The sequence below is a fragment of the Castor canadensis genome, chromosome 14 (assembly GCF_047511655.1).
Source record: "Castor canadensis chromosome 14, mCasCan1.hap1v2, whole genome shotgun sequence".
Taxonomy (NCBI): domain Eukaryota; kingdom Metazoa; phylum Chordata; class Mammalia; order Rodentia; family Castoridae; genus Castor; species Castor canadensis.
This window is the reverse complement of record NC_133399.1, coordinates 101,378,780-101,400,076: the sequence shown is the minus strand read 5'-3', so window position 1 is coordinate 101,400,076 and position 21,297 is coordinate 101,378,780. Positions and strand designations below refer to the sequence as shown.

General features: G+C 51.0%; 1 protein-coding gene, 1 long non-coding RNA gene and 1 other non-coding gene across 7 annotated transcripts in view; 2 read left to right on the top strand and 1 right to left on the bottom strand.

Moving 5' to 3' along the window:
- Positions 1-1,161: 1,161 nt before the first annotated feature.
- Positions 1,162-21,297, bottom strand: part of Dmtn (dematin actin binding protein) — a 28,479-nt gene continuing 8,343 nt past the window's right edge. For 3 of the 5 annotated variants that reach the window (XM_074055131.1, XM_074055130.1, XM_074055129.1), the window contains exons 2-12: positions 14,130-14,291; positions 13,844-13,918; positions 13,403-13,558; positions 12,517-12,561; positions 12,067-12,166; positions 11,659-11,715; positions 11,254-11,406; positions 9,739-9,863; positions 9,041-9,146; positions 3,664-3,728; positions 3,317-3,502 (exon numbers count right to left, since the gene is read on the bottom strand). In XM_074055131.1, coding sequence (XP_073911232.1) covers positions 3,332-3,502; positions 3,664-3,728; positions 9,041-9,146; positions 9,739-9,863; positions 11,254-11,406; positions 11,659-11,715; positions 12,067-12,166; positions 12,517-12,561; positions 13,403-13,558; positions 13,844-13,918; positions 14,130-14,147 — 1,071 coding nt within the window. In that variant the 5' untranslated portion in view covers positions 14,148-14,291 and the 3' untranslated portion in view covers positions 3,317-3,331. Of the gene's footprint in view, positions 2,341-2,701; positions 2,783-3,020; positions 3,087-3,244; positions 3,253-3,316; positions 3,503-3,663; positions 3,729-9,040; positions 9,147-9,738; positions 9,864-11,253; positions 11,407-11,658; positions 11,716-12,066; positions 12,167-12,516; positions 12,562-13,402; positions 13,559-13,843; positions 13,919-14,129; positions 14,292-21,297 lie in introns of those variants that run through there. The other 2 variants (XM_074055133.1, XM_074055132.1) reach the window with 2 other exon arrangements.
- On the top strand, positions 2,226-8,172 carry LOC141416928 (uncharacterized). The gene is made up of 3 exons (XR_012441563.1): positions 2,226-2,365; positions 6,516-6,562; positions 6,963-8,172. It is a non-coding gene; the product is annotated as an uncharacterized lncRNA (long non-coding RNA).
- Positions 10,405-10,478, top strand: Trnaa-agc (transfer RNA alanine (anticodon AGC)). The gene has a single exon. It is a non-coding gene; the product is annotated as a tRNA-Ala (tRNA).

Below are 21,297 nucleotides of genomic sequence, written 5' to 3'. Positions count from 1 at the left end.
ATACCTGTAATTCCAGTACCTGGAATGCTGAGGCAGGAGGATTGAGAATTCTAGGCCAGCCTGGGCTACAAAGCAAGATCCTGTCTCAAAACAAGTAAAGAAAACAAAAAACAAAAACAAAAGGAAAAATTCTGTGGGCTTCACAGAACTTTTTTTTTTTTTTACAGGGATAAAATAATGTGAATTCAGCAGAACTCTTATAATTTAGAACAACTGTTCTGCATTGGGGCTGTGGCTCAAATGGTAGAGCACCTGCCAAGCAAATGGGAGACCCCAAGATCAAACACGAATAATGCAAAAAAAAAAAATTAATAAAATAAATTTTCAAATTTGAGTGATTCTTACCTGTTTTGCTTTTGTTTTAGCCAAAGGAGCTGGAAATTCATCTGGGGACCCTGGGTCTTCCCCCAGCTCCTGTCTTACGTTCTCACCTGGAGTGTCCATCTCCTCAACTCACCTGGTCCCTCTATGGCACACCTCTTCATGCATCCACTTGTAGTCTGTTCCAGCCAGGTAAGGCCACTCCCTCTCCCACAATCACCCACATACAGTCTGCCTTCTAATCCTCCCATCAAATCTATGTCCCTCGGCCACCCATGGATGTGCAGCTGCAAGTCTGCTCCCTGTGGGAGGTCTTGCCAAGCCAATCATGAGCAAACCACCACCTCCTCCATTGGCCTCCACCTGAGCCTCACTCTTGCTAGTTTTCATCCACTATTTCTCTGTTCCTGTATTCTGTGCCTGATCCTTGGCAGTCTGCTCACCGTGTACTCACATATTGGTGAGTTTTCTTGTGTGTTTGGCCTCTCTCCCAAACATTGAGCATCCTGGGCCCAGGGGAGGTACACCTAGGTCAGACTCAGGTGAACTTGACTGCCAAGGTGAGCAGAGGGCAGTTGTTCAAAGTTCCCTCTCAAGTTCACCCCCCAAACACACACACACACACACACACACACACACACACACACACAAAGCTTTCTGTCTCCTGCCTCCCATCACTGCCACCATCACAGAGTCTCTGATGGACAGGCTGCCCAGACCAGCTCTATGGCTTAGAGTTGGGGGAAGGTACTCTTTCCATCTCCTGGATGTGAACTTTCACTCATGGCTTCTTGACTATCCCTCTGACCCAGGGCTAATGGTTCATAAAAAACAAACAGATTTAGGGACCCAATGCAACCTTTTAATTCCAAGCAGAGTCCCCCCTCCCAGCATGATCACACACACAGTGGAATGCCAGGGTCTGAGCAGGAACAAAACCCAGACCTGGGCAAAAATATATATATAATTATATACACATACGTATGTGGAGAGGAGAGCTGGGAGTGTGGCTAGGTAGAGCAGGGAAACAGGTGAGGAAAGCAGCAAGGGGTGCCCCAATAAATTACATTATGTAGACAGCAAATGGGGGATGCATGGGAATGGGTAGGACCTGGGAGTCAGGACTCTCAGAGATGTACCTATCCTGGCCTCTTGATCCCAGACAAGGGAGGCTGAAGGCCTGGACTCTGGTCCCTAGACAGGTGCTAGAAGGAGACATCCTAGCTGACTTTGCCTAGAGGCTGGTGGTGACTAGGTATTGTATAGGCAGCATCTCCACTCTTAGCCAAGGCTTTGGGGAACCCTGGGGCTGGAGAAGGAGGCTTTGAAGCTTGGGATTGCAAGTGGAGGACAAGGCAAGCTGGAGGGAGGGTGACCTCCCTGTTGGAGGCCCAGCTAGAGCCTGGTCCCCCATCAGAGAAGCAGAGGCTCAAATACAGGAAGCTGTAAGAAAGGAGTGGAGTGGCGCACTCGGGTGGACAGACACAGGGTCCCAAAGCTGTCCCTGCTGGCTAAGTCCCACCCTTTGTGCAGGACAGCTCACACCTGACCACTAAATCCCCCTTCATTTCTCCTCACCCTCTTCTGAGGACTTTCATATCAGGTGACAGGCAGGGAGAGGTTGCAAACATTAACTCTGTGTGCTGGAATCCAGGCTGAGTTTGGCTAGGCAGTGGGGACCAGGGTCAAAAGGAGGCCCCTGGCCATTGTGGGGCACACTACACAGCTCTGGGACTGCAAAGGTCTGGGCTCCTCTCTCCCTGAGGAGCAGAGCTCACCTGCTTCTGCCCCACCTCCCACTGCTCCCAGCCTGCTGGGAAGAGGAAGCTTTGGGTCTAGCAGCCCCAGCTCCAGAGCCTTGAAGCAATAGCGGCGGGGAGGGGCCACCACCGAGAGGGTGGGTGGTCAAAAAAGGGAAGCCTTCTTCTTCAGCTCGTTCCGCTTCCACAGGGCCAGCTTGCTGAACTCTTCCGGAGACATGGCAAAGACCCTCGAGAAGTCCTCTGCTGACAGATGCCTCTGTGGTGGGCACACGGACAGCTGAGTGAGTGGAAACTAGAGGGGGGCTGTGCCAAGCAACTGTTGGGGCAAGGCAGAGGCCCAGGTCTTCTCGAAGAAGGCAGCGGGGAAGCCTCACTGGTAACCCTGCACCCATGTACAGCAGGCTGGGGAGAGGGCATTGGGAGCAGAGCAGGTGTGTGTGGGGGGGGTGTAGCTCTGCACCCATCCAGAGCAGGTGTGTGTGTGGGAGCGTTGGTAGCCCTGAACCTATGGAGAGCAGGTGGGGTCGGGGCAGTTGGTAGCCCTGCACCCATGCAGAACAGGTGGGGTGGGGGCTGTTGGTAGCCCTGTACCCATGGAGAGCATCCTCCCTGCATACCTCAAGCCTCATTCGATCCACACCAGGTGGCAACTTGGTTCGCCCCTTGTTGGTCACCACCAGCATTTCATAAGGATAGACCTGGGGAGGCAGGGAAGTCCCCCTTAGGCTCATAGAGTCTCCTGTCCATGTCACCCCTCTATTCCCTAGGTCCCCTTGTCAACCTGGAGAGGCCATCAGGGTTCATGCCATTTTGCCATTCATCTCCCCAAGCTTCCCTGCTGCCATCCCATGTCACTTCCAGGAGAACCCTTAGAGCATTCAGCTTGCCTGACTCCGTCCCCCCACTGCCCACCCCTGCTGTGTCCCCTGCCCTCACCTTCTGCTCCAGCACACAGGGTAGGGAGCTCCCCCGGTCCATCCTCCCCCTCTGGCCCTCTCCGTTCTGGGGAGACCAAAGCCTCAGTGAGCCAGAGTGGGGCAGGGGACCTTCCCAGCCTTACCCCAAGCTTCTTGAATCTTCACCAGGCAACTCCATGGCCCCACACCCTCCCTGTCCCCAGCTTCCAGTGCTCCACCTGCTCCCCTACAGGGGGCACTCACCTGCAGGCCTGTAGGAGACAAGAGCCATTGTTCAGAGGCAGCTCCCAGAGAAGCGGCCTCTACCTTACCCAACAGCTCAACCCTCCCTCAACCCCATTCCTTACCCACCAGCTCAGCTTCCCTGACCATGCACAGACATTGGCAACCATCAGGCAGCCTGTGGACACCCTGTTTCCAGCTCCCCAGTAACATAAGGCCCCGCTTCTCACCTGGACTTCCAGTCTCACTCCCCGATGGGCTGAAGTCTGTGGACTGTAGCTAGGAAAGGACATAAGGATCAGAGGAAACTGGGGACATTCTCAAGGATCCCCTCCACTCTGAGGGCTTCCCTGCTCCCAGGCACGCCCAAGTCCACTCAGAAGCAGCCCACATGCACGCCTCTCCCTGGCAGCCCTCCGTCCTCAGTCCTGAGACCTTACCCTACTCAGGGTAGTCCTGCCATAGGAGGGAAGAGATGAAGACTTAGATGTTCCCGAATGCAAGGCTGTAAGAGAGCAAGAGGGCTTGGGCTCAGTCCCTTGGCCCTGACAGTCCTTCCCAAGAGTGCTGCCTCACTGGCCTTCCCTGCAGGACAGGGAAGTTGAGGTGAGCCCAGTGGGATTCTGCAGGCCTCCAGCTTCCACCTTTAGTAAGAGATAGAAGTTGAGGCTTCTGCAGTGTCTAGAACACCTTCCCTCTTCTAACTAGAAGTGTCCTGAGTACAGAATTAGGCCAGAGGCCTGAGTGTGAAAATCCACAGCTACGGTTCACGAGGCTGGCCATTCTGAAATGAGCCTGTAGGATATACAAACCAGTCTGCACTCTGAGTGAAATCAGTGAACGGTTACAATGTTATTAACACTGTTAGCAAACACATTTCAACACCTGACATTACAGTACAAACAACCATATGGACAAGCATCATCTCAGCATAGTCAGCTGCTAGCATCACCTGCTACAGTCACGGTTCAAGTGGTAGAGCGCCTGCCTAGCAAGTGTGAGGCCCTGAGTTCAAACCCCAGTACTGCCAAAGGAAACAAATTCCTATCTGTATTACTGGATGTCACTTGTAACTTGTGCTTTTATAAGACCTCTAAGCTTTTAAGCACTGTGGATTGATATTCTAGAAATTTGTCTTTCAGTAGTGTGTTTTCCTAGACAGCATTTTTTTTTTTTTGAGAGAGACAGTCTCCCTATGTAGACCAGGCTGTCCTCAAACTCAACCCTTCAGTATCAGCCTCCTGAGTGCTGGGATTACAGGAGGTATATCACCACACCTGACCTAGAAAGAACTTTGTACCTAAGACTCTTAGTGTGGACAGGTCTCAAAACTCCACTGTTTCCAAGAAATGGCTGGATTGTATAGCAGTTGTTGGACTGGTGGGGTCTCCAGTGGTAGAGTGCTTGCCTAGCAGGCGTGAGGCCCTGAGTTCAAACCCCAGCACAGCCAAACAAACAAAACAACAAAAAACTGCTCGGTATAGCAGTCATTTTGATAAGCATTTTTTTTTGTTTAAATTTATTTAGCGTATTTATTTATTTATTTAGATTCAAAATTATAAATAACTATCTTCTTAAAACATTCTTATCAAGCTGGGCGCTGTGGTTTACACCTGTAATCCTAGCTACTCAGGAGGCAGAGATCAGGAGGATCACGGTTGGAAGCTAGCCTGGGCAAATACCCATCACAAAAAAGGGTTGGTGGAGTGGCTCAAGGTGTAGCTCTGAGTTCAAGCCCCAGCACCCAACACAAAACAAAAAAACATTCTTGTAAAATCTGTTACTTGGAAGTTCAATTAGTGAGAACAAAATGGGTTTGGGGAACCTAACACTTCCTTTCCTACAAGTTTAGCATCCCTAATCTGAAAATCTGAAATCTGAAATGCTCCAAAATTCCAAATTTCTTGAGTCTTGCTGGTCTTGATGCTCAAAAAGTTTGGGATTTTGGTTTCTGGATTATTGTTCCAACTGATAAAGTCTATTCAAATATTCCAAAATCTGAAGGAAAAAACCCTTTAAGATTTTTAAGATTTGGATAAGGGATACTTAACCTGTATAGAACACCATTGGCTCGCACAATCACCATTCATCACTGAAGCATTTCACACTCTTGCAACAATGAGTATACAGTGATAGTTCCACTGACTGACCAAATTTCAACCTACAAAGCTCATATGAAGCTCTCATATTTCAAATCACTTCTAGAATGCTTACTTTCTTTGAGATTGGGAAGGAGCAGGGTGGGGGGAATGGTACCCTGATGGTAGCAGCCCTGCTTCTGGAGCACAGAATTTGTCCCCTGCCATGAACACTCCCACTGCCCATGTGCGTGTGTGTTGGGGGATGGGGAGAAAGTGAGTCATGGACTTCCACAAGCACTGACTGCATCTCTAACTGAGTCATCAGGGAAAGGGTTCATCTGGGACTTTGATGAAGCTTTTGCGTTCCTTCCTCCCTTGAGTTTGAAAGACAATTCTAAGATTACCAATAGATGGAAAGGACAAGTCTATTCATGATTTGAAACTGTTAAGGCTGATTAGATCTGACGTTACCTACACATCACATGATCATGAACCATTCACAAGTCCAGGGATGCCAAAAGTGAAACTGAGGTAGGCATCTGGTTATTCACCTTTTGAAAGACAAAACAGACGTCATGGAGAAGGTTTCTTTTTTTGCTCCTAGCCTTCTTTCTTTCTGTGTGTAGCTCACCCAGTCCACCCCTGCCACGGCTCACCAATCTCTTCTCTCTAGGTTCTTTTTTGTTTTTTTTGGATTTTTTTTATGGTACTGGGGCTTGAACTCAGGGCCTTCATCTTGAGCCACTCCACCAGCCCTATTTTTGTGAAGGGTTTTGAGATAGGATCTTGTGAAGATGGGCTGGCTTCAAACCTGATCCTCCTGATCTCTGCCTCCTAAGTAGCTAGGATTACAGGCTTGAGCCATTGGCGCCTGGCTTGTTTTTGTTTTTTTGAGACAGAGTCTAGCCATGTAACCCAGGGTGGCCTGGAACTCACTATGTAAGCCAGGCTGGCCTCAAACTCCAGATCCTCCTCCCTCACCTTCCCCAGTGCTGGGATTACAGACCTACCCCATCATGCCTGGTTCAGATCTCCAGTTTCTTATCTCTCCATTGCCCTAGTCTGGTATCCTTGCCTTTTCAGCTTCTGCCTTGGGGCAGAGTACATTAACAATTTTCACCCACACCCCCACTGGGCGGCCTGGCCCCTCAGGGGTCTTCCTTACCAAACACTAACCCTGGATCAACCTAAGATCTCCTCTTTTCCCCCAGGCTATGGAGGCAGAAACTAAACCTTGCAGATCAACTTCTCTACAAAGGTAAGCCTTGCACCATTTCCCATCCAATCTCACTGAGCCTCACACCCTCCTGCTCAACCAAGTAGCAGCTTCTCACCTGGCCTGCTCCCAGATGGAGCCCTCAACCTCAGAGGAGGAGGCCTTTCAAGGCCAGCCCCCCACATTGTGAGGCTCCATCTCCTTCCCATGCTCCTCTCTACCATTCCTGCCAGTGGATCTTTGTTAGACATGTTTTTCAGGGAAGCCTAGGCACCTTTCCCTTCCTTTCTATGTACAGCCTCATTTTCTCTCTCCGTTTTTACTACTACATATAAGCCGAAGACCCTTAAGCACCTAACTCAGCCAAACTCAGTTCCCACCCACAGGCTTTACATGGGGCTTTCAGGCCAGTCCGAAACCAGTCTCTTCCTCTTTTCCCCAGAAACCTGCCTTTTGGTATCTCAGTTCCAAGTTGTTTTCCCCAGCACCCAAGACAAAGCCTTGACTCCTCTCTTCCTCATCCTCATAATCAATCAGCCACTGGATTGAATCCAGTGGATTTGATCTTCTAGGTATTTCTCAGCTCCCATCCCCTTTTCTCTGGATCCATGAAGATGTCTAGCCCGGACTCAGTACTATGGCTTGGACACCGTCTGAGTGTGTCCCCCAGTGCTTCAAATGTTGAACACTAACCCCCACTGTGAGGTGCCAAGAGGGTGGGAACTTAATCCAATTATGATATTTAGAGGTGGGGCCTTTGGAAGCTCATTAGGACTTATAAAGTTATCAGCCTCCACAGTTGAACACTGGTGGCTTTAGAAGACAGAGGAGCGGGAGAGAAGCTGGAGAGTGTCGCACAAGTGGTAAAGCATGCATCTAGCAAATGGAAGACCCTGGGTTCAACCCCCAGTACCATTAAAAAAAAAAAAAAAAAGAAGTGGAGACCAGGGCTGGAAGTGGTGCACATCTGTAATCCCAGCATTCAAGAGGCTGAGGCAAGAAGATCTCAAGTTCAAGGACAACCTGGGCTACACAGAGAAATGCTGACTCCAAAAAAAAACTGAAATACATTGCATCTGTTTAGGAAGATGGTGTAACGAAACACATGAAAGCTGCTGACTAATAGGGAACCTGGGGGGATAGAGGAACAGGAAGTAATAGAGTGGGTTAATCTGCTTAAAGTACAATATACATGGGTGAAATACCCTGGTGAAACTCCTTTGAACAATTAATATACACTTACCAAAAAAGGTAAAACAGGTCCTCTTTGGGGATGGGTACCAAAGGGAGTTTGGGAGGGTTAAACAGAGAGGGTGAATATGGCTGATGTACTTTTGTACATGAAAATAGAACAATGAAAACTGTTGAAATGATTCTAAGAAGTGGGGGAGCGATGAGAGAGAATGATGGAGTACATTGTAAGCACATATGTAAATGTCGTATGTCATAATGAAACCCCCTGTACAACTAATATATGCTAATAAAAATATAAAAACAACAAGAAAAAAAGATATAGACCAGATATACACCCATACTCCTTTCTTTTGCCATGTATTACTTATGCCACTCAAGACTGTCAACAAGAAGGCAATCACCAGGTACAGGTGCATGATCCTCCAGAACTGTGAACTAAATAAACCTCTTTTCTCTATAAAATTAGCCCTCTTCAAGTATTTCATTATGGTGATGGAAAAGTGACACTCAAACTACTGGAGAGTGGCTGGTGGTTTCCAAACATGGCCCCTATCTCTACTGCATCCTGCTTGCCTTTGCAATGAGATCTTGTACTTGGTTCCTTGCATCAAGAAGCAGAGCCTATCTCCCTACCACCTTCAGTCTAAGCTGCCTGGTGACCTGCTTTGACCAAAAGAATGCAGCAGAAGTAACATGGTGTGACTTCTGAGGCCAAGCTTTAAAGAGGCCTATAGCTCTCATTTTGGGGTTCCCAGCTCTCTCCCTGCTCTCTCCAGCCACTATGTTCTAGGGAAGTCCAGGCTAGAGCTGGAGTAACCAGAGCACAGCACTCAAAACTCTGGCACATTGCACCCATCTTTGTCTTAATATAAGGTGTGCTCTGGGATCCTGGCTCCTCGCTGTTCTCTGAACTGCCAGGTTTCTCAAGCTCCCTAACCTTATTCCCACACTGTCCCAAAGTCTGCAACCACCTTCTTCTTCACTCACTTTGTCTCTCCAAGACACAGTTTAGCTTCAGGCCCCTTAAGACACCTGCTGTGCCCTCTATCCCAACACCTGTCACATTGCTCTGAAATCCAGGTTCCATGTCAGTTTTCCCCATCAACCAGAAAGCTATTGGAGGGCAAGGTTGTATTTTTCACTCACAGAGGCTCTAGTGCCTGGGACATGGCAGACCCCTAGAAAGTGCTAGGTAAATCTTGAAAACTTGCCAACCTTACTTGTGCTGGTCTCTCTTCCCACCTACTGCTGGCCCATGATTGATATTTTTGCCATAAGGGGAGCATGTGTGTCCAGGAGGTCCTGAGCCCCTTCCAGGGCACTCACAGGTATGGAAGGGTGTCCGGTCAGGCAGGGAGCGGGTTTTCCTCCGAATGGGCAATGATTTTTCCATCTCTTCTTTCAAAATCATCTTTCCCAAGTTGGAAGTAACCTGAGGCGAGAGAGATGAAAAGGGAGCTGAAACTTAGATATTCCATTCCCATCTCCAAAAAGTCCAGAGTTGGGTACCCTCAGGTCTAGGGATGGTTTTCTCAGGTGGCTGGTTCATGCCTGGGGCCCACCGAGCCCCTGGCTCTTATCTACACAAAGCCAAGTTAGGTTCGTCAGAGCTGCTCAGTGGAACTCTGTGACAATGGCCTCCCTGTTCCAGGTCACCATGCCCAGAGAACAAACCCATGTCACCAGCAATGGCCTTCCATGACTCTCACCTGTCTCCCCTCCCCCGGATCATAGCCCATAGTCTCCTTCCCCTTCCTGTCCAGTCTGCTGAAGCCTGGCCTTAGTGGGCCTGCCCTTCTCTGTGCTTTTGACTATAACATCATTCCCCCAAAGCAGCCTGAAGGCCAGATGTCCCTTCAAAAGTGGCACCTCAGGATCCTGGAAAAGGAGAGACATTTTCACCTGTTCTTACACAGGTGCTCTTCTGGAGGAACACTTTAGAGTATCTATGGGAACAGAATGTTTGCTCCCAAAGATACAGGTGTGTGTGTGGCAGGAGGGGTGGGGATGGGAGAATATGCTACCTTACTGAGCTCCTCTTTCTGACGCTCCCTCATAGCCTTAATCTCCTCTTCAGAGTCATCGTCTTCCTCTTCCTCTTCTTCTTCAGCCCCCCTGCGGGATGCCTTCCTCTTCCTCCATTCTGTCTCTAGGAGACACGCACAAGAGGAAGAGCAGTCAATTGGCTGCTTATGCAATGAGCACTTCTCAGGTGCTGAATGGACCTCAAAGAGAACACTACAAATTCTGTTTTACTTTTATATTTTATAGTGTGTATTTAATATACTATAATATTTATTTAATATCATATTTTTAGAGATGGAGTCTTGCTAGTTGTCAAAGACAGCTTTGAAGCGGGGCGCTGGTGGCTCACATCTATAATCCTGGCTACTCAGGAGTAGAGATAAGGAGGATCAAGGTTCGAAGCCAGCTCTGGGTAAATACTTCTTGAGACCCTATCTCAGAAAGAACCCAACACAAAAAAGGGCTGGTGGAGGGGCTCAGGTGAAAGAGTGCCTGCCTAGCAAGTGTGAAGCCCTGAGTTCAAACCTGGTATGGCCAAAAAAAAAAAAAAAAAAAGGGGATCCCCCTGCTACAGTCTCCCATGTAGCTGTAGCTGGGATTACAGGCACACACCTCCACATTCAGTGTTACAAATCCTTTTTAAAAATAAAGTAAGTGGGGGGGCCAGAGGAATGGCTCAAGTGGTAAGAGCGCCTGCCTAGCAAGCATGAGGCCCTGAGTTCAAATCTCAGTGCCTTCAAAAAAAAATAAATAAAATAAGGGGTAGGGGATGTAATTCATTGATAGCACATGTGCAAGGCCCTGGGTTCAATACCCCACACCAAAAACTAAAATCAACAATAATAGTAAAATAAGAGTAACATTTCCTCTTCTTGCTGTGAAGCTGTGTAGGAAACACACATGACTTAAATTCACTGGGGACCAAGACCTTCTCCCTTACTATTCTCTCTCCCAGAGCTCCTATCATAGGGTCTAAGACATAGCAGAAGTTTAAGAAATGTCTACTGACATGCACACCTTCCATGGCCTGGATGTGCTCAGTCGACTTTATCTGGGCTCCAATAAACTCTCATCTTTTTCTTTTGACAAAAAAAAAAAAAAAAAAAAAAAGAAATGTCTACTGAGTCACCAAATACATGAACAAAAAGAGAAGGAGTGACTACGAAGTGGGCCCTTTCGTTTGGCTTGGTTGTGCACGCCTACAATCAATCCCAGACTCGGGAGGTTGAGGCAGGAGATCAGGAGCTCAAGGACAGCCTGGGCTACACAATGAGACTCTGTTTCAAAAACAAATAAACAAAAAAACAACAAAAGGATGGGCCCCTCACAGCAGCATGACAGGGATGAAGGGAATGGAGAGCACGGAGCCAAGGGGCTTTTTAAGGTGCAGAAAGCCTGGGAGGAGCCACAGGGCGTGGGGTGGAGTGGGCCTGGGTTCACAGGGCTTCAAGGGCCAAGACAAAGTAGTAGGAAAGGTTCTAACCTCCCTCTGTCCTCTCCCTAGTTTTTCCTACCCACAACAGCCAGTGATGGGGGGCATGGCCAGTAGTCAGTTTCAATCTTGGCCGGCTGGTTAGGATCAGGGGGCTGCGCAGCGGGAAACTTGGATGACTCGATGATGAGCTCCTCGATGAGGTGCTTGCTCTGAGGGCTGCCTCCCATGGACTCTGCAGATGGAGGTGAGTTGGATCCCACATAGCCCTCCCTGAGGCCAACCCGAGCCACCCTGAGCCCCTAGCACCCTTACACCTGTGAAATCCCTGATGTAAAATCAACATGCAACAAAAAGCACAGGGCAAATATTACATGCTCGATAAATTTGTTCTCTCCCAGCCCCCTCTCAGCCAGCCCTCAGTACATGGCCTAGGTCCCCAGCAAGTGGCAAACAAAGGGCCCTGGGAAGTTAGGGGAGCCCCCACCTCTCTGCTTGTAGATGGGTGGCTTCTTGTAGATGTTGGAATCTGGGCGGGTGGTCTCTGAGAGAGGGAAAAAGATCAGATGAGAAGGAGGATATGATGATGGCAGGGGACACTGGGAATGTAGACAAATGGAGTAGGCCAAATAGACTGGGCCAAGAGCCAAGACAGAACTGGAGGTCCTGGCACTGTCTTTTAGGGTCTTGGGACTTTCTGTACTTTTCTGGTTGGGTGGGAGGAAAGAGGTGATAGACCTGCCATCACTGGGAGTTTTGCCTGGGGTCCTGACATCATGGGGTCCAGCCAGGTCTGTGAAGAGTTTATAGGGGATTAAGAGTAGGGGCTTGGTGGTCCTGAAGAAGAAAATAAGTCACAGGGAAAGGATGCAGCCAGACTGACAATTACACCTACCAGGATGGTGGAAATGGGGCAGGCTGGTCCGGGGAGTTCCTGTGGTTCTTGGGGTCGAAGCCTGAGAGATGATTCCAGGGGTTCGGCTTTCTGCCCACACCTGCAAAGCAGAATTGTACAGCTTCCAGTCTCCTGCTGCATCCCCATTTCCCCAACCCACATGTAGACTGTTTCATCTCATGCCACTTTTCGCTGTCCTCCCACCCCAAAGCCCACACCCCAAGCCCAGGGCAAGGAGTTTCAAAGACCCTCACCTGCTCCTACCCAGGGAGAAAGGGTTAAATGAAGCCTGGGTCAGACAGACGGATGAATAGAGTTGACCAGTGACTAGCTAGAATCTGCTGATTCTATCATCTGGGCTCTGCCAAGCTTGGTCTGGACATGTGGGGGGAAGGGGAGTTGGGGGCATGACAGTGGGGTGTACAAGTTTTAGGGGTGAGGTAGACTCACCTCTGGGGACGGTGGTGGGGATGTGGACTTGGGTGACAGTGAGCGCTGTGAACGGAAAAGAGGCTGGTTAGAGTCACAAGTAGGATTAAACTGGTGTCCCTAGAACCTAAGAGGGGCCATTCAATCCCCACCCAACTCCACATACTTTCCTAGCTAACTTTCTTTTTCTCTTGCTATTTAGGTCCTCACTAATTAGGTCCTCGCTAATTCCCAGTCTGGCCTGCATCATTCCTCTTCTCAGAATTCTCCAGGCCAAATCCTGAGTCTCTATATGAAGCATGGAGCAGCACAGGATCTTGGATCAGTGTGCCTGGTGCTCTGTGGGCCAGCTGGGGACTAGCTACGGCCCTGTCCTCAAAGCCAGACAAGGAATGTCGGGAACAAGACCAACAAGCAGCCAAGGATGAAGTCTGGACTCCTTGGCCAGGTCCTAAAAATCCCATAGTTCTGGCCCACTGCTTGGCGGTGACACTACCCTTTTCTTCATTACAAGTGACAAAGTACGGGAAGGTACCCTTGCTACTTTGTGGGGGTGCACAGGTAGAGCCATCACCAGTAAGAGACAGGAAGGGAAACAGAAGCAACAACAGCACACCAGTCCCTCAGCTCCAAGTGCAGCACTCCTGAGCTCTTTTTGGCTATTCCCACCCTTTTCCCACAGGACACCCCACTCTGGCTGCCCCTGCTCTCTACTTCCGGGCCACACCCAATCCTTGAGCCCCAGCTGCCAGCTCTGGCTGCTTGCTCTCCACAAACACTGGGTTGATTTCTGTGCACAACTTGCTCATTCTGTGAGGCTGGCCTTCAGGAAAAACAGCCTCAGAGGGATTCCACTCACCACTGTCTCCTAGGTCTGCAACCCTCACTGCCCAGAAGCCCCCCTCACCTCCCGGCTTCTGGGCAGCTCCACACGTTCCAGGAGGGAATAGGTGAAGTGAGGCTCATAGATCATGAGGTCAGGCCTCTCAATGTCCAGGATGGCCTTGTCCTTGGGAATGGCAGCCAGGTCCTTGTAGCCCAGTACCTGGTTGTCCATCTTGGCCTGAAGGGAAGGGGCACAAATGGAACAGACGTGCAGAAGGCCACTTAATTTATTATCAAGAAAAGATGCTAACTTTTACAAGTTAACGCTCCATCGTGTTAAGTTGTTGCCTTTGAGTGCAACCAGAGCAGAAGGTGCGGGAGTAGCGGGGAAGCCTGCTTGGGTGTCTGGGTTCTCTCCACCGGGCAGTGCAGGCAGGACCACCACCCCGGGCTCTGGGTGAAGCGGGGTCCCGCCCCACCCTTCGCCCAGCCGGAGGTGCAGGTGGCCTACAGGGGTACTCACCACGATGCTGGAGGGAGAGCCGGGCACACTGGAGTCTCGGGAGGAGCTGACGCTCCCGGGGGAGGTAAGAGGTTGCTAGGGAGAGCGAGAAGGCTGCGGTGGGCATGTGCGTGGGTGCGAGGGCGGGGGTGGGGGCGGGGATGGACGCAGGTCTGCCCTAGGCCTCCGGGGCCCCGGCGTACTGCCTGGCGGCGGCCACCAGGTGGCACCGTCGACTCCCGAGCTGGCCCTGGCTGGCAGCGGCCCCACCCGGTCCCCGCGCCCTGCCCAGGTGCAGCCCGCGCACCTTCTGCAGCCGCTCCATGCGGCAGCCGCTCCCTCGCAGGCCGCTGCGCGCGGGGTGGGGACAGGCGTCAGGCGCGGCCGGGATCCCGCGGCGAGGGCGTCCCACCGCGCGGTCGCGTCTTCATCCCTCGGGCCTCTCCAGGCTGCTGCGCACCGGGTGGCTCTAGAAGGAGAGGGGGGGCGCCGATCGAGAGGGTGGTCAGGCTCCGGGGTCCCCGCGGCGCTGGACGCAGGCTGGCCATCCGCTCAGCCCCGGAGCCTGCGTGCGTGCGAGCGTGCTGCCAGGAGGCTGCAATGCCGACCCGCTGCACTTGTTTTTGACCCATTGTTCTCTGGCTCCAGAGGAAATGACGGCAGGGGTCAGCCGGTTTCCCAGGACATGCGGCCACGGCATCCCCAGCCTTGTCAATTCTGCACTGCCCAGGGCGGAGCCCCGCTTCCAGGCCTTCTCCCTGGCTCTGTGTTGGTCCTCTCCCAATCCTGCCACTGCCCTTCAATCTGCTGGGTCCCCTCTTCCTGGAAACTTAGCCGTTAGGTGTGAAGCCATGGCCTGGAGCTGCTGCTCTTGCCCCAGGAAGGAGCCTACAGCCTCTTGTTCCTGTGTGCTTTACACACTTGGTAAAGTACCCCTGGGGCTCCGTCACATCTTGCATCCTGCGCCCCACGAATTCTCAATATTCCCGGTTGAGAATGCTCCCAAGGGCCACCGCACTGCTGGTCAGTGCAGAACTTAAGCGGGAAGGGGTCCTGGCCAGTCCTGCTGTCTTGGTACCTAGGGACTCAGGTCCTGTCTGCTCAGTAGATTGTGACCACAACCCATGTCTTCTTCCCGGGTGACTCTCTCAGCCATCTTCCCTCCCCTCCTCCCTGCACGGGCTCCAGTGTGGCAGTGGCAAGCTTGTCCATCTGCTAGCAAGAAGTCACAAAGTGAAGAGAGCTGTAGTCTACAGAAGATGGAACAAGGAGGATAACTTGGGGTTTATAAGCATGGACTTGCCTGAAGCCATAGTGCTTGGGCTTGAGTAGTGCTACTCAGAAGTCTTGTGATCTTGGGCAAGTTATTTACTCTCTCTGTGCCTCCTATTTCTCATGTTTAAAATGGGGATAGTGGGCTGGTAGAGCGCCTGCCTAGCAAGTGTGAGGCCCTGAGTTCAAACCCCAGTACCACTAAAAATAAAAATAAATAAGCCAGGGCAAGGCCTCTACCATTTGTAGCACACTCCCCAGCCCTTTTGTTTTATATATTATATATATATATATATATATTTTTTTTTTTTTTTTGGCACCACTAGGGTTTGAACTCAGGTCCTCATGCTTGCTAGGCAGGTACTCTTACTACTTTGAGCCACTTCACCAGCCCTTTTTGGTGATGGGGTTTGGGTGGCTTTTTTTTTTTTTTTTTTATGGTACTGGAGTTTGGACTCAAGGCCTCACACTTGCTAGGAAGGTTCTCTACTGCTTGAGCCACACTGCCAGACCCGTGATGGGTTTTTTGTAGATGGAGTCTCAAGAACTATTTCCCTGGGGCTGGCTTTGAACCTCAATCTTCCTGATCTCTACTTACTGAGTATTACCTGGCTGCATTTTGTTTTTGAGATAGGGTCTCAATAAGTTTGACCTTGAACTCACAATCCTCCTGCCTCCTGAGTTGGGATTACAGGCATGCATCATCACACCCAGCTGTGAAATGCTTTAAACTAGGTGCCCAAGGATCGGAACACATTCTAGTTACACATTGAAGAGCTGTGTGCTCCCTCTCACTTTGTTTTCATTTTTAGTTTGCCAATGGCCATTTTTGAAGGAGCTATATACATGGCTATACACTACAGCCAAATGCTTATCCATCTACCCACCCACCATGCATCTAACTATCCATCCATCTACCTACTCACCCACCCACCTGGTTACAGTCACATATTGTCTCATCTGTCCACTGTGTGCCCATTCTGCAGTGAACACAGCCCCATGGGGAGCAGAAAAACGAGTGGAGTGAAGCAGCCCCTTCACAAAGAACGAAGTCTGCCTACAGATAACTGCTGTGCAAGTGGAGAGGCACCCTGCCAGATAAGGCAGCGTTAGGGCTATGGGGAGTCAGGGAGAGAGACATCCCCCTGCAGGGAGTCAGCAGGGGAAATGAAGAGGTTTCTCAGAGCAGGAGGTGTTTGCAGTAGGCCTTGAAGGATGAGCTTGAAGTCTGAAACTATGAAGAAAAAAAAAGTGTCTAAGAGAATGGCAGGAATGATGGTGTGGCTTAGGGATGCACTAGCTCAGTATGGGAACAGCAAATAGGGCTGGAATGTAGAGCTGGGATGCTGAGATACATTGGGGGTGGGAGCTTGGGTCCCATCTAGGGTGAGATTATAGTCTGTGGGCCACAGGGGATCATAGAAGGCTTAACTCCCTCCCACTTTTTTTTAACCCAAAAAGCGACATGACTCACTGGCAGGCTGGGGGCATGGCTCAAGTGATAAGAGCTCTGACTTCGATGCCCAGGACCACAGAAACCAACCAAACCAAACCATAACAACAATAAAACAAAAAATAGAAATAGCACCCTGGACTGGAAGAAAGAAATAGCCAGGGATAGCATGACCAGAAAGGATGACAGAAAACTAGGTGGCCAGCTCTCAGGGCACCTACGTCTTCAGCAAAGGTCAGTATTATGAGAGAAGATGGAGGAAAGAAGGGCCAAGAAACTAAACCACCAGGGAAGCAGGGGCCAGCACACAGGAGATGGTTCGGAGAGGTGCCCAGAGAAGTGGCATCCTCTGGTTTGGATGCCCAGGCCCTATGGCCTCCTGATGGGAAGGGCAGAGGAACCGGTGGAAAGAAAGGAGGGTGCTGAGAGGGTAACTTGGGAGGGGCAAGACTGACTGAAGGGTTTTAAGAAAGGAGGAGGCAAGCTGGACACCAGTATCTCATGCCTGAAATCCTAGCTAGTTGGGAGGCTGAGATGGGGAGGATCAAGGTTTGAGGCCAGCCTGGGTAAATAGTTTGTGAGACCCCCCACCCCATGCTCTAAAATGACGAGAGCAAAATGGACTGGACGAATGTCTCAAGCAGTAGAACACCTACTTTCCAAGTTTGAGGCACTGAGTTCAAACCCTGATCCCAACCCACCACCAAAAGAAGGAGGAGGAGGAGGACAAGAAAGGGGGAGGCAACCGTGTTCACAGGCAGCAAGAGCGAAGCGTGGAGAGGAAGGCTGGCTGTCATGGTGGTGCTGGGTGGACCAAGGTGTCAGCAGAGAGTAAGAGATCGGTCTGTGCCAAGCGGAGGACTGGCTTTGGAAGAAAGCACAGTCCTGGAGAGGAGAGGAAATATTCATGTTGGGTAACATGAGTACAGGAACATTTAGAAGGTGCTAACCCCAAGGCTTCTATTTCCCCAGTGAAAGTTAGACAGAGGTCATATGCAGATCTTACAGGTGGCCTAGGGCAGAGTGAGGAAGGTTTGGAGAAGTCACTCCAGGGCACAGATACTGCTGAGTACAGACTGGCAGGGAGACCAGCTGCTCCAGAATGTTCTGGAGCCAAGGCCAGGCCTAGGGTGGTCCTGGCGCTCTATCCTGAGCATCAGGATGGAGTACAGAGTGGGGCAGTGGCCGTCCAGCAGATTGATGAAAACTGGAAGGTGAGGGGTCCCAGATGAGCCATGTCCTAAGGGGTCCACAATCACGTGTGCCCAAACACCAGCCCCCCAACTCAGCCACTCAGGATCTGATTCCAAATACCGAGCAGCAGAGTTATTTTAATAGTTGGTGTTTATGGACTGTCTGCGACATGACTGGCTCTGTGCTCCTCATGTCACATTCTTTCTTCCATTTAATCCTGACATCTCAATCCTGTGAGCCGTCTATTATCGCTGGTTTTTAGGTGAGGAAATTGAGACTCACGTAGCTAGTCAAGGACATACTATGATGTGGGATTTAAACTACTAAACACAATCCCCACCCTCCATGCAAAACAGGTATATTAGTCATGGAGCCCCTTCTGATTCAGAGCTGACCCCCCTGCTGGGTCTTGCCCCATAGCTATGGGAATCCCTCCCCTGGCTCCTTTAGGGTCCTATATCCCAGAGCCTGCCAGTGTCAGAGAGCTGGCTGATCAGTTAATTTCCTGGAAGTGCTAAAGGCCAAAAAATACAGTCTTATCCCTCTGGGGACATTTGCATTTTAATTTGAGGTTACCCTTAAGGAATAAAGTTCTAAAGATCTCCACCTATAATCTCAGCTACTGGGGAGGCAGAAATAAAAATGGAGATTCAGGGCCAGCGTGCACTCTTTCTGTCTCTCTCTTTCGGGGGGACTGGGTTTTGAACTCAGGGCTTCACACTTGCAAAGCAGGGTCTCTATTGCTTGAGCCACACCTCCAGTCCATTTTGCTCTGGTTATTATGGAGATGGGGGTTTCCAGAACTTTGCCTGGGCTGGCCTTGAACCGTGATCTCAGCCTCCCAAGTAGCTAGGATTACAGGCGTGAGCACCAGCACCCAGCAGCAAAACCCTGTCTTAAGAAACAAGCTGGTGTGGTGGCACACATCGGCTACACAGGAGGCATAGGTAGGAGCATCAAGGTTAGAGGCTGAATCCAGGCAAAAATCTGCAGACCCTACCTGAAAAAGAACTAAAGCAAAAATGGCTGGGGTGTGTGGCTCAAGTGATCGCATCAAGCAATCACACCTCGAAGGTACCTGCCTACACACCCACCTGTAGCCCCTCCCCAGAGCTAATTGCCCATTCAGCTACCTCCAGGAGGTGGCTCTACCTTCTCTCATCCATGCAGCCCCTTGCCTTCCAGCGTGCACTCCAGGAGGTCACAGTGTCCTCCCCAGGAAGAGACCAAAAGGGCAGGCTGCAGCAGGAAGGCAGGGAGGAAGAGAAGGGAAGGGAAGCACTGAGGAGGAAGGCAGCCCAGGTGACGGAAGGCCCCTCTCAGCCTCCCTGGCTCTGGTCTGCTGCCAGCTGGCTTCTCCTCCTTCCATCTCAGCCCCACCCTCCCCCAGCTGTGTGTCCTAGCTTTATCTGAGCCACCAGCCCAGCTCCACCTCTCATCTCTGCAGCAACCAGAGCTTTGCAGCGCCCCCAGGGTGTAGGTGATAAGGCCCGCCCACAGGGACCTCCAAGTGTGCTCCTACCATCCAATGGCCTTTGTCCTAGGCAGGAGAGAATCCAGACTGCGACCTCTGAACTTGTAGAAACGAAGATCTACAAGGCAGAGTCACAGCCTTGAGTTCTCTGGTTCAGCCTTTGCTCTGATCCTAAGCCAGCCACTACCCACTCTGTGCCAGTCTGTGCTGGGGACATGTCCTCACCGGACTTCACTCAGAGCAACATTTTGCTCACTTAGAGATGAGGACAAAAAAGGCTGAGGTTAACTTGCTGAAAGGGCACACAATGAAAGCCAAGTTGGAGTTCCTATCCAGGCCTGGCTCAGGCCAAAGGCAATGAATGAATACTCCTTCCACAGACCTCACTTTAATCTGAACTTGGGACATGGAGTTCCCAGTCCTGCTTACTAACCTCACCTGTAGAGCAGGAGCTAGGAGGGTGGGGGACCCAGTTCTGAGCCATCAGGGCAGGGTCAGACAGGGCTGGAGGTGGTGCAGACAGTAAAGGAATTAGGAAATGAGGCAAGCTGTCCCAGTGGGCTGGGTCAGGCTGAGGGAACTCTGTCCCTCTGTTTTATTCAGTGAGATTGCCCTGCCCCTCCTCCTTCTTTCTCCTTGTTTCCTGCCTTCCCTTTTTCTTTTTCCTTCTTCATCTTTTTCCCCCTCTCTCTTTCCCTTTCACACCCCCTCAGCCCCACCTCCACAGTTGCTGTGGCAACAACTCAATGCCAGAAATAAAGGCTGGTCACCAGTTCCCAAAACAGCATCCCAGGGTGGGGAAAAGGGCGGCAGGCAAACTAGCAGGGCAGGGACCAGGCACTACAGTGACTGTGTGTGTGTGTGTGTGTGTGTGTGTGTGTGTGTGCTAGGGTGGGGCAGGACATAGACCAATGGGTCACCAGAGGCGTCCCTTACTTAGGCCAAGCCAAACCCTGGGCCTTTCTGAGGCCATCAAAGCCTGTTACATTGCCCTGTTCTCCCTCTGCAATGATTGTACCCTTGGTCTGTCTATCTGCTAGGACTAGGGTTCCTTTAATGCCAGCATAATAAGACACCTCTCACTGAAAAGGGTTAGGCAGGGGTGAGAGGTATGTGGAGAGTCCACCTGTTCTAGGCCCTGCCTACCCACTGTGGACAACTGGACTGAGCCTCGGTGTCTTTTCCCCTTGGGCTCCACAAATGTGCATTTTTTTACCCTCAGGTCTCTCTTGTCTGGATTTGTAGACTACACTCTCTGAAGAGGTCCCCACTTTCTAGGTCCCCTGTTCCTGCTCTGGCTTCTATTTCTGAACTGGTGCTGCTGTACAAGCCACACTGACAGCTGGGCAGAGGCAGAACAGTCTTGCACCCTAAATTCAGCTTTCAGAATTTTGGGGACATCCCCATTTTCCTTTCTTCACACATGACTCTGAAAGAGGAATTCTGAAGATATCACCCACCAATGGACAACCTGGCCCAGGGGTTTGACCTGAGAGGGCAGCAGTGCCGAGACAAAACCTACAGCTGCTCACAGGCAGAAGAGCCCTGTGCCACAGACAGTTGAAGACAGTCCTCATGCACATGGGTGCACACGGGGACTCCGCAACCCTGCTTGCCAGATCACGCCCCCACTCTCTCAGCAAGGCCCCCACATAATGACACATGGTACGGAGGACACCCACTTGTATCCACCTACTGATCCTCCCTTTGGCACCCGTTCTGTACACTCACAGCCCCCCTACACCATGTGCAAATACCCATCCCTGGGCAGTGCACGTGTATAGTCACATTCACAGTGCCCTACTACTGACCCACTCTCTGGGGCTTTCCCATGTCCCTGTTCCCACAACTCACTGCCTTCCTTCTCCTAGACCGGCCCCTGGTCCCTTGACTCACAACCTGGCAACCAGTCTCCTGGGAGAGAAACAGGTGCACCTGCCCAGGAGAGGGAGTATGGCCTGCCAGGTCAGGCAGGGCCAGAGCCACAACAATCGGGGTTGTGATGTGCTCAGTGCCTAGGTCCTTCAAGCACACCAGCTGTCCATGCGGGGAGCTGAGGGCGGCTCCCTGCCACCCAGGCTC